The sequence below is a fragment of the Benincasa hispida genome, chromosome 8 (assembly GCF_027475165.1).
Source record: "Benincasa hispida cultivar pf3 chromosome 8, pf3_genome.v1.1, whole genome shotgun sequence".
NCBI classification, from domain to species: Eukaryota; Viridiplantae; Streptophyta; class Magnoliopsida; order Cucurbitales; family Cucurbitaceae; genus Benincasa; species Benincasa hispida.
The window spans coordinates 46,542,978-46,555,992 of record NC_143485.1 but is presented as its reverse complement, the minus strand read 5'-3'; the positions used below and the strand labels follow the sequence as shown (position 1 = coordinate 46,555,992).

General features: G+C 39.2%; 1 protein-coding gene and 1 non-coding gene across 2 annotated transcripts; one reads left to right on the top strand and one right to left on the bottom strand.

Moving 5' to 3' along the window:
- Positions 1-6,049: 6,049 nt before the first annotated feature.
- Positions 6,050-12,364, bottom strand: LOC120069319 (uncharacterized). The gene is made up of 10 exons (XM_090316804.1): positions 12,059-12,364; positions 10,630-11,668; positions 9,208-9,404; positions 8,648-8,830; positions 8,024-8,173; positions 7,333-7,940; positions 7,039-7,229; positions 6,759-6,874; positions 6,317-6,447; positions 6,050-6,233 (listed from the first exon to the last, which is right to left on the bottom strand). Exons 1-10 carry the CDS (start codon positions 12,362-12,364, stop codon positions 6,050-6,052), a joined length of 3,105 nt encoding a protein of 1,034 aa, XP_090172930.1.
- A 16-nt stretch (positions 12,365-12,380) lies between these two features.
- Positions 12,381-12,486, top strand: LOC120069336 (small nucleolar RNA R71). The gene has a single exon (XR_005479509.1). It is a non-coding gene; the product is annotated as a small nucleolar RNA R71 (small nucleolar RNA).
- Positions 12,487-13,015: the final 529 nt, after the last annotated feature.

Sequence of the window (13,015 nt, the reverse complement as noted above, 5' to 3'; positions counted from 1 at the left end):
CAACTTTTTAAGATTTTGCACCAACACATGTGCTGGACAACCCCAAATCTTGAAGTGACTAATATTTCCTTTATGTCCTCTCCGGAGCTCGTAAGGTGTTTTAGAAACACTTTTTAAGGGAATCATGTTCAAAATATACACCAAAATCTCAACTGTGTGTTCCCAAAAAGAATTTGGTAACTGAGCGTAACTCATCATGGAACGAACCATGTCTAACAAGATTCTATTTCTCCTTTCTATCACACCGTTTTGCTGAGGTGTGCCAGGGGCTGTGAGTTGAGACTGAATTCCATGTTCTATCAAATAGTTCTGGAATTCCATGTCCATATACTCACCACCTTGATTCGATCGAAGTATTTTAATCTTTTTACCTACTTGGTTTTCAACCTCAGCCTTATATTCTTTGAACTTTTCAAAAGTTTCAGACTTTTGGCACATTAGGTAAACATGCCCATACCTGGAATAATCATCTATAAAACTTATGAAATATTCATATCCTTCTCTCGCTTTAACATTTAGAGGCCCACAAAGGTCTGAGTGAATCAGCTCTAGGGGTTCTTTGGCTCTAAGACCTTTTCCAGAAAAAGATCCTTTTGTCATTTTACCCTCGAGACAGAACTCACATGGTGGTAATGAACTGTCTTCCAACTTATTTAGATGATCGCTCTCAAATAATCTCTCAATCCTGTTGAGATTTATGTGACCCAGTCTCAAGTGCCAAAGATAGACATTTGGAGAAATATTTCTTTTTTTATGAGTCCTAGCAGTTTTAAACATCTCTATGTTTAATACGATTTTGACCTCAGTTGGTTTTAACATATACAAGTTATTTTCTAATTTTACAGAGCAAATCTGTTTATTTCCTATGTTGATGAACACTTCATCATTTTCGAAATAAACTTTATAATTTTGTTCTAGCAAACAAAAGACAGATATTAGATTCCTTTTCATAGAAGGAATATAATATACATTTTTCAAATAAATGTACTTATCTCCTATAAATAACTTCATATCTCTCACCACTTTGGCTGAAACAATCTTTCTGGTCCCTACCTTAAAGATTGTTTCACCTTTTGTCAACTGTTTCCAGGAACTTGTTTCCTGTGAGATAGTACATATATGATTAGCGGCACCTGAATCAATTATCTAGATTTTATCGTTTTCCACTAAACATGCTTCGATAACAAGTAAATCATATTTATCTTGTTGTTCGAATTCAGCACTCTCATCTATGTAATTCATAATTTTAGATGAATTGGGAGATAAAGGACAATCCTTTGTTAAAACTCTGTTGGTATAATCAACTGCTAGTAATTTGTTTGTTGATTTGATTTTACTGTTATGTACATCAAAAGCAAGTATTCTAGAGGAATTCGACATGCTGATAAAATTCAAACAAATTCTATTTAGAAAATTGTAACTAAATCTAAAATCAAGTTTTAGTAAAAAGTAATAATGTACCAATAACCATTATTTATTTGCAACAAAATTTTAGTGAGTCGGAATATGTGCTACCGAGGGGCAGTCAGATACTCTTTCATTAAAACAAACAAATTTGACCAAACACTATCCCTAACATAACTCTTATTTCTATTGTCCCCGGAATAACTCTTATTCCTATAGTCGTTTAGTTATCATTTTCGGTCAAGATCTTTACTAACAACTTAATAATTCTTGTAAGACGAAACTATAAAACTCAGGCTTCAGTATGAACTTGCCTTCGAAATAGAAGACAATATCCAAGATGGAACTATAAAACCCTATTCATTTTACTGAAGCCTGGGTTGTTCCGAATCCTATGTTACAACCCTTCGTGGGGATAGTCGTCGCTAAACAACTAGCAAAGGGCCGCTTAAAGCAAACCAGTAGACGCAACATAGGAATCTCACGGTTTAAACTAATGGAGAAGACCGTAGGATATATGGACACATAACCTTCACCCACTTACTATGAACTACTTCCTCCATTTACCTTGATATTGACTCATACAAAACACTTTTCGGATGGAGGTCACTTCTAGGGTGACACTCATATGAATCTCACGGTATAAACTATGTGGAGATATGGCAGTTGAAATCTATATATCGAATAATAGACTATGTTGGAACAACTTCCCCTTATTCACCATAATCTAGATTTAAGCTAAAAAAATACTTTCTGAATGGAGGTCACTTCTAGGATGACATGAAGTACCGCTTAAATCTGGATTGTGAACTCTTAGAGATGTGAGAGCTAAAAATAACGTATCGTATATGTTATTAATCTCCCACTGAAGTTTTCTAATAACTTTATCATATAGAAGTTATTAAACTACCACTGAAGTGTTCTATTGAGTAGATTTATACTTAGGTTCTTTTCGGCTAATAAAACAACCCTAAGTCTATGTGGTTTATCCAAGTATAACTCTTATAATTGGATTTTAACCTATGATGTCTAAGTGATAAACCATTTTATTACCTCACGTCACTCAAGTATGCACATAGAATTAGTTACCAATGCTCAATAATTCGACCATAATCCTCAGGTAGAAGGTGTTCCATAAACCGTCAACTTAAGTACCCCAAGCTTTAGACAGGATTATATAAGTTTTAACTATTAAAACATGTGGTCAACCTACGTGAGGATGCAGCTGTTGTTTATAAATTTTAAATGTCTAACTCAATTTTATAACAACTTATAAAACTTTAGACATGCTAAACATCCATAACATACATAAAGGAATTCAATATTTATAATAAAACTTATATTAAATACAAGAAACCCTAACATGCATATTATATATTATAACGGATTATAACTTACTTTCAATGCATGTAACACGCTTCCTATGGTAGGATTTTAAATCTAAATGGCATACTATATGCACATCCAAGATTTATTTAATTATAATATACATCAAATGCATAAATAATTAAATACAGACTAATATGGTTTTAGTTTTGGCATAAACAAGCCACCAGAAGCCTAACTATTACAAACAGCTTCAAAATCGTCTTTTATCCGCTCGAACCGCTCTAAACCGAACCCAAGCATCTTGAACCGAACTGGATAAGTCTGAACTGGACTATCAAAGTCTAAACCAGACCAGCCAAAAACACTTTGAGGTTGTACCAGATTAGACCTTGAGAAAACCAGTCGAACCGACTACTCTCAGTCCAACCTCAAAGTCTTGCTAAGGTCGATCGTGTAGCGCTGAAGGCAATCGTCTAGCTCCATCGCCTTGTGTTGTTAAAGGGCATACGATCGCTTAGTGTTTTCCATAACTAAACAATCACTTAGCTTTATCACATAGAATTACACGATCGCTTAGTGTCTGCCGAAGCTAAACGATCATTAAGCTCTATCGTATAGAACTACACGATCGCTTAACACCATCGTCTAACTATCGCCTAGCTCTATCATATAGAACGACACGATCGCTTAACACCATCGCCTAGCACTTCATGTCATCATTTAGTGTCCGCCCCAACTAAACGATCGCTTAGTTCTATCGTATAGAACATCATCGCGTCGCTTAGCACTTCGTCTACATGATCGCTTAGCTCCACATCTAAACGATCGCTCAATGCTATCACGTAGCACTTCATTGCATCGCTTAGCACATGCAACAGCTACACGATCATGCAGTGCCATCGTATAGAAAATACAACGTATCGTTTAGTTCCCACGTCAAAAGCTAAACGATCGCTTAGTGCTACCATATAGCAAATTGAAAGCATTGTTTAGCTCTTGCAGGTACAAGATCGTTTAGCGTTCAACATCACAACGACCAGTGCCCATTACTATACGATATTAAATTAAATATTAACAAATATCTATCTTTATATATTTAAATCATATTTAAATATATAAATTATCCTATTATGTTTAATTCTCAAATTAAACATGTAATTCTATCTCATATACTTACTAATTCCTTTAATTCTAATTTGAACGTTTCAAATTAACTTATAATGTTATTCTAGAGCTAATCCGTTACAAGCTAGTAGGAGGACCTCGTGGACCTACAGATCATGCTCCAACGATCCAAGATTAATTGGCTAAACTCATTAGACTAGATTAATCTCCATTCGTTAACTAATAGGTCACCCCACTAAAGCTCATAGTTGCACTCCCCTCACTGTAGATATATTATGTCCACATGATTGAACCATAATCAGCAAGTCAACCCTTCACAAGTTGTTCGTAATAACAGCTGGGTCAAATATTTGTTTTACCCCCGAGATTATGTCTTATTCCTCAAGTCCCTACTGATCCTCTAATGAACAACTGGTTTGTGATCCAATCACTAAACCAAACTCTCTCAGCTCAGTGAGAGGGTGGGGCCCCTTGTTCAAGACTTAGATTCAATACTTGAGAGAACAATCTTTCTCCTATCTTTAAATTGGGTAAGCGTGAACTCCGTCTTGCATCCTATGTCCCCAGCTATCTATCCGATCTTACCCCTAAAATGGGAGTCTTATTAAGCCGGCGTTATTGAACCAACCCTCACCTATGCAAATCTAAGGGAAATCCCAAATAAACAGGAGTTCATAGTTAGCTCAGGATTAAGATCGAGTTACCTAGGTCATCTAGGTGAAATAGTCAGTCTTAAACAGTATACAACGTTATAAAGTAAGAGTGACTTATTTCTTGTTCTTGATCTTATGCAAACGCATTGCATAGAACGCCTCACTCCCCATGTCATAACATGTACGAATTAGGATCAATTCGTATGTAGCACTTTACAACTCTTTGTAACAACTACAAAGTAGGCCGCATCCAATGGTGTTACCAGAATAAGGTATCCAACCTTACTCATGTACCATAGATCATTTTGACTTACTCGAACCTAATCCACTCTTATGTCTCCATGTAAAGTTCAAGTACTCATACATAAAGGAAATCGGATCTGAGATTTTCATGAGCAACGGAACATGACTATTCCAAATTACAATCATGAATGAACATATATTTACAGTCGACTTCTAAACAAGCGGATATACAATTCAAATGTAGAAATTACAGGATGAACAATACAAATGCATAGAAAGCAAACTCTACGCACAAAGGCATAAACGTCTCCACGCTCCGTTACGCGACTCTGATCGAACAACAGCAACCACAAGCACTCGGTCTACATGACTGCAACATAACACAAACACTTTGTGCTCGTCCTCAACGATCTCCTCGGTCCTGAACTCCTCCGTAACACGAACGGCCTCCACAGCACCACAAACAGCCTCCAGAAAACCTCGACGGTGTCGAGTTGAGTCTGACACCACCAACAAGGCGACCTTGGTATTCTCAGTGTCAGACCTTAGATTTGGCAGCGATTTTGGGTTTCGACCGAGATGGTCACTGGGATATGGAGGAAGGTCCGTCGTGCGAAGGCTTGGTCGGAAAAGGGATTTTTTAGGTTCGGCGAGGGTTTGAAAGGGATGACATTGAAGCTGAAGAAGATGAAAAGGAACTTACCGACGACCCGCCTTCGTAGCTCAGTGATTGGTTCTGGCTATTAAATGCTGAAGACATTGTTGCTGAAGGCTGACCGGAATAACGAATTTGATCGAAGGGGCGGTAAAGTTTCGGGATCAAAGGTTTTCACAAAGTAGGGTTGAAGAAGGTGGAAGAAGAAAGAATGTCAAGAGTGAGCGTTTTATAGGCCTGTGAGAGAGGACGAGGTGACGTCAGGCGGCGCCTGACATCATCATTTATTATGCAGACGAAAGGATGTACCTAGGGTTTCTAGGCAATCGAGTGCTTTGTGTTTTTGAGATGCGTCCTTTCGGTTTGGGCCATGTGTTGGCTTAAGTCCAACGCATTAGTTTTATTCCCATCCTAAGCTTCTTCCGGTTGTACATAATTTTTTTTTTAGATCAAATAAATTTTTTAAATAAGGAAAGCAATAACAATCATCAATCAACTTAAAACGTAATGCAAAGATAAGCAAACAATCAGAGTAAACACAAACGCAATCATAAAATACATAATGCAAAAGAAATGAAGGTAGAAGAAACGTCCCTGGAATATGTGTTGATGAGAACGCAGGGAGGCTTCGATGCAAGCCTCAATTGGCTTCGCGTAATGCAAGGGATGACTTCTGTCGTTCTACACCATCTTCAAAGTCGGGCTTCACTCTTGCCCATTTACCTTGAACGTATTTGTGCCATCCTCCTGCGTCAACTCTACTGCTCCGTGGGGAAAGATTGTTTTGATAATGAATGGTTCTGACCACCTTGACTTTAATTTTCCTGTGAACAAACGCAATCGTGAATTGAATAATAAAACTTTTTGGCCAATAACAAACTCTTTCTTACTAATGCATTGGTCATGCCAACGTTTGGTCTTCTCCTTGTAGAGCTTGTTGTTCTCGTATACGTTCAATAGCCATTCCTCAAGCTCATTGAGCTGGATCTTGCATTGATTGTCCACGACGTCCAAGTTTAAATTCAACTTCTTTACTGCCTAGAAAGCTTTGTGCTCCAACTTCAGGGGTAAGTGACAAGCTTTTCTGAATACTAAAAAGTATGGAGACATACCTATGGGAGTCTTATAGGCAGTCTATAGGCCCAGAGTGCTTCATCCAGCCTTTGTGCCCAATCTTTCCGCGATGCGTTGACGACGTTTTCCAATATTTATTTTATTTCCCGATTCGATACCTCAGCTTGATCGTTGGTGTGCGGGTGGTATGCGATAGCGACCTTGCGCCTGACATTATAGTTGGCAAGCACTTTTGAAATGATGCAGTTAATGAAATGCGTACCTTCGTCACTCACCAGAGCTCTTAGTGGTCCAAAGCGTGTGAAAATGTTCCTGGTGAGAAACTTAGAAACAATCGACGCATCATTTCTGGCACAAGTTACTGCTTCCATCCACTTCGATACGTAATCAACTGCCAGCAGGATATATTGTTAACCACAGGACAGGGGAAAAGGTCCCATAAAATCGATGCCCCAAACGTCAAATAATTCGACTTCAAGAATATTATTCAGAGGCATTGCGTCTCTTGATGAGATATTTTCTATGTGTTGGCAAGGGTCACACTTGAGAACATACTCCCTTGCGTCTTTGAAAAGGGTAAGCCAGAAGTATCTGCTTTGAAGAACCTTCGCAGCGGTTCTTTGCCCTCCAAAATGTCCTCCATAAGAAGAGTCATGGCACTCAGCCAGAATGCGTTGTGTCTCTCCCTCCGGGACGCACCGACGCATGATGGAGTCGGGACCTTGTTTGTAGAGAAACGGTTCATCCTAAAAATAGAATTCGCTATCGTGTACCAATCATATCTTTTGCTGAGAGTTGAAGTGTTCGGGGAATTGTTTGGTAGTTAAGTAGTTAACTATGTCTGCGTACCAAAGTTCCTTGCCTTTAACTTTGAATATGCTTTCATCAGGAAATGCATCTTTGATTTCATCTTCTTGGTCTTGTATTTCTTGATTCTCTAATCTGGACAGGTGGTCAGCCACCTGATTTTCAGTCCTCTTTCTGTCCGGAATATCAATGTCGAATTCCTGCAATAGCAGCACCCACCTGATTAATCTTGGTTTCGCGCCCTTCTTACTCATCAGGAACTTAATGGCTGAGTGGTCTGTATAGAAGGTTGTTGACGCACCAACTAAATAAGATCTAAACTTCTCGATGCCAAACACTACAGCCAGCCTTTCTTTCTCCATGGTTGTGTAATGTTCCTGAAAGTCGTTCAGTGTCTTCGACGCATAAGAGAGGGGGTGTATCAAATTCCCTTTTTTATGCCCCAACATGGTGCCTACTACAATATCACTTACATCGCACATCAGAATGAAACGCTGCATCCAATCCAGTGCTATTAGTACCGGAGCTGTAGTCAATGCGTACTTCAGTGTTTCAAATGCGTCGTAGTAGTCGTCATTGAATTCGTAGAGCCGGTTCGCTTCTAATAATGCGCTTAAAGTCGCACAATTTGAGAAAAGCCCTTTATGAACCTTCGATAAAAGCCTGCGTGTCCTAGAAAACTTTGTAGAGCTTTTACATTTGTTGGCGGAGGAAGTTTAGCTATGGCATCTACCTTGACCTCATCAACTTCCAACCCGGCTTTAGATACCTTGTGGCCCAAAACAATGTCTTCAGTCACCATAAAGTGACATTTTTCCCAATTTAACACAAGATTTGTTTCCTCGCATCGAGTGAGGACGGCCTCCAAGTTATCTAAGCATGACTGAAATGAGTCTCCAAAAATAGAAAAATCATCCATAAAAACTTCAACAGTCTTTTCCAAAAAGTCAGAGAAAATTGCCATCATGCACCTTTGGAATGTTTCAAGTGCGTTGCATAGTCCAAAGGGCATGCATCTGAACGCGAACATTCCAAAGGGGCAAGTGAATGTCATCTTTTCCTGATCCTTTGGGTCGATTAAAATTTGGTTATAGCCGAAGTATCCATCTAGAAAACAATAAAATTCTTTTTCAGCCAGTTTGTCAAGCATTTGGTCAATGAAGGGAAGAGGCAAGTGGTCCTTCTTGGTTGTCGCATTGAGTTTCCTATAGTCCATGCAGATGCGCCAACCCATGACAGTCCTTGAAGGGATGAGCTCATTGTTACTATTGACTATCACTGTTGTTTCTCCTTTCTTGGGGACGCATTGAACTGGGCTTACCTAGCTGCTATCGGATATAGGGTAGATTACTCTTACGTCTAACCACTTTAAGATTTCTTTCTTAATTATTTCCTTCATTATGGGATTTAGCCTTCGTTGAGGCTTAATTGATCCAGTCTTCCCCTCTTCTAGCCTGATTTTGTGCATGCAGTAAGATGGGCTGATGCCACGGATGTCAGTCAGCATCCATCCTATTGCCCGCATGTGTTTTTGCAACATCTGCAAAAGAGAATATTCGTTAGGCTCAAAAAGATTTGCTGAAATAATTACAGGTAAGGTGTTGTTTTGTAACACCCTGTATTTTGTTTTTAGTATTAATGTAATTTTAATATTTTATTATTGGAGAGCATTTTTAGAATTTTGAATTTCCAGTGTAAGTGTATGAATTTATTTTTAACCTTAGAAATTGTTCGATTTGGAAATTAATGACAGGAATAAATTTCTTTTCGGGAAGGAAAGATAGTTAATGAAATATAGTAGAATAAGGAAAAGAATAAAATAAAAGGTTTATTTTATTTCTTTATAAATTATTATTATTATTATTATTATTATTATTATTTATAAATCAACCCTTTTCTTCTTCTTCCTTGCGCCACCGAAGATCTAGCCGCCCCCCTCCCCTCATTTTCGTTTCTCCAGTTGCCGTCGGTCCGAGTCGTCTCTGCCACCGCCAACCCAACCCGCTCCCGCTGCATCGTTGCAGAGCTCAGCCCCACCCTCTGGATCCGCGAGTCCTCCGCCCCTCTGTCCGAAACCCGGCCCCGTTCACAACGATGCAACGCTGGTTCTAAGACTGAAATTTAGTATTATGTAGGTATTAGGGGACTCAATTCAGGACTTATTTGGTTGGAGATTATTAGCTTGGATTAATATCTAAATTTGACTTCGAGGTAAGTAATCTTACCATTGGAACTGCCCACGGGCCAGGTTTTATTTGTATGCTCGCGTGATAAGTGTATGTTATGGTAAATATTGGCATGTTGACTGATAGTATGATCTGAATCAAGTATGTTCTGGCACGGGTTCTATTTTGTTTAAAGATACACCTAGGTATTTGATCGTTAGTATGTGAGGGTATGTGTTTTCATATGTTGATATCTGATCTACTGGTGTTGAGGCATACTTGCATGCTGTGGGTTTATGATGTAAGGTATACATAAATGTAGTATGATATGTTGTCAATAATCATGTGTATGTGATGGAGCCATGGTATCAAGGATTTTCATGTAAGTTCCAGAATTGTACAATGTTGATTCTTAAAACGTTGAGACTGTGTGACTATCCTCATTGATTAGTTAGACGCTCACCAGTTTGTGTTTCCTTCGGGATTCACCAGTTTGTGTTTCCTTCGGGATTCACCAGTTTTGTGTTCCCTTCGGGGTTCACCAGTTTTGTAGGCATACTTAACTACAATAGGATAGGGCTCAGTCTTTCGTTTGTTCCATTTGTTTATGTGTCGTAGGTGGGTATCTAGAAGACATAGATGCCTAGCCTGACCCCAGTGGTGGGGTTACTTACTGAGTATTTTATACTCACTCTTTTTCATGTTGTATTTTAGGTAAAGGTAGAGATGTACCAATGATGGCGTAGCAGAATCCGTGATTGTGCCACTGGGACTAGTTTTTACGCTTCTGTATCATGACATTAGAGTCCTTATTTTTTTTAATGTTTAGTTTTACTGTCTTAAACTTATTATTACGGTTTATTTCTTTTATATACTTTTAATAGTCTTTACGAATTATGGGTACCCTATTATTGTTTTAACCATTGCATTTAATAAATGTCTTTCGAATTTCTCTTGTTTAATTAACATTTATTTCAACATAACTGAGCGTCGTTTTAAATTTTATGCATGCATTTATTTTAGTAACGATCTAACCTAAGTTCTAGAGGGTCGGGTCGTTACATGTTTGATTCAAGAAAAGTATATTTAAGGTGGTTAGGTAATGGTTTCAGTTCTAGTTCTGGTGGTTCTTCTAATGATGGACGCGTTGGTTTCGTCTGCCGGTCATTCAGACTTGGCGACTCGAGTTTCTTCATGCTTTCTTCCAACGCAAGGACCTCACAAATTTGGGTCGCTTCTTCTTCAGGCAACTCTATTTTGTTAAGTTGACATTCTTCATTATCGGGGAACTTTAATGCGTTTAATACATTAAATTTCACTTCCTGATTGTCTACGTGCATGGTCAATTCTCCCTTGTGCATGTCTATTAATACTTTCCCAGTGGCGAGAAAGGGTCGTCCAAGAATGATTGGTACATCCATGTCTGCTTCATAGTCTAGGATGATGAAATCCGCTGGGAATATGAATTTGTCAACTTTCACTAGAACATCCTCAACCTTTCCTTCAGGGTATGTGATCGTCCTATCAGCGAGTTGAAGTGTTACAGAAGTGGGCTGTGCTTCACCAATTCCCAATTTCTTGAAGATTGAAAATGGCATGAGGTTAATGCTTGCTCCCAAATCACACAATGCATGTCCTACGTCCAACCCTCCGATTGAGCACGAGACTGTGAAGCTTCTTAGGTTCTTCTGTTTCTTGGGTAATTTATTATTGACTAACGCATTGCACTCCTGCGTTAGAGCAATTACTTCCGTCTCGCTGATTCTCCTCTTCTTTGTCAGTATATCCTTCAAGAATTTGACGTACTTTGGCATTTGTTCTAAGGCTTCTACAAGTGGAATATTAATGTGCAGCTGCCTCAGGAGTTCAAGAAAATGCTTAAATTTTTGTTCATCATTCTTCTTCATCAAACGTCTAGGAAATGGTGCGTTCAGCTGCACCGCAGGTTCTCCCACGTTAGATGTGCTTGGCTTTGAATGGCTTGTGGATTCAGGCGTTTGTTCTTCTTGATCTTCCAATGTCGTTGGGCGTGTGTTGATCTCTTTTGAAGGATTGTTGGTTCTTAGGTTCATGGTTCTTTCTACAAGAGGTTTGCCACTTCGCAATGTCACCGCATGACATTGCTCTTTTCTGTTGTTATTTCCTGGGGTTTCCATGTTGCTGGGCAAGACTCCTGGCTGTCGATTCTTCAACTCACTAGCAATCTGCCCCACCTATATCTCCAGATTTCTGATGGAAGACGCTTGGCTTTTTAACAATGCGTTATTTTGGGCGATATATTCCTTTAAAAGGTTTTCAAGCGAAGATGCTGAACTCGATGCATGACCTCCTCTATTAAAGAATTGTTGGTGCGGCTGCTGCGATGGCTGGAGTCTAGGCGGCGATCCTTGCCTTTGCTATTGGTTTACCCCTGGTTAGTGTTGCTCCTGTTGATGATCTGCCCAAGAGAAATTTGGATGGTTCCTCCATCCAGGATTATAAGTGTTTGAGAATGGGTTATTTTTAATAAAGCATATCGATTGCGGATTTTGTGGACAATCAGAGTAGGAATGGGGATCTCCATAGCCCACACAGCTAACCATGAGCTGTACGAATGTTTCTACCTGATTTATCTTTTGCGGGTTTAATGCGTTCCCCAGTGACATATTCTGCAAAAGGTTTGTCATAGTAGCCACTTGTGCAGAGAGCATGGCTATTGCGTTAGAGTCAATAAAATTCACATTCTGAGATCGCCTCTTCCTATCTGTTCTTGCGTCGTAAGTGTCATCCACCCATTCCATATTATGCTTGGCTATGCGGTCCAGTATTTCCTTAGCTTCATTATAAGATTTTTCCATGATACCGCCATCTGCAACTATGTCGACTGCCATTTGAGATGCTCTGTTTAATCCGCCATAAAAGGTCTCCATCTTGATGGTTAACGGTAAACCGTGATTGGGGCAATTCTAGACTAATCCTTTAAAGCGCTCCCATGCGGCACTCAAGGTTTCAAATTCTTCCTGCTCAAAGTTCATGATCTATCTCCGCTTACTTGCGTTTGTGGTGGGTGGGAAGTATTTCTGTATGAACTTCTCCACCAACTTTTCCCAGGTCGTGATCTCCCATGGCTCCAAAGAACTTACCCATTGCTTTGCGTCGCCACGCAGAGAATAAGGGAATAAAGATAGTCTGATAGCTTCTGGAGTGATTCCAGGAATCATAAACGAGTTGCACATCTCCAGGAAACATTTCATGTGGGCGTGAGGGTCTTCTCCCCGAGCACCCCCAAATTGTCCAGCTGTTTGGAGCATTTGTAAATCACAGATTTCATTTCAAATTTTGTCCCATCTGGCGTGGGATATATGATCCCTGGTGAGGAATCATACAACACAGGAGACACATACTCCCGCATGGGATGCGTATGTTGGATTTTATGTCCTAAAACTCGTAGCTTGTAAATTAATAAACATATTCTGTTTTGTTTTTTGATAAAATTGTTATTGAAATTATAATCTTGAATCCAATAAACTAAGGTCCTGAGGCTATTTAGTGTAGTTTGAACTTTATGTAGTGACATAAAT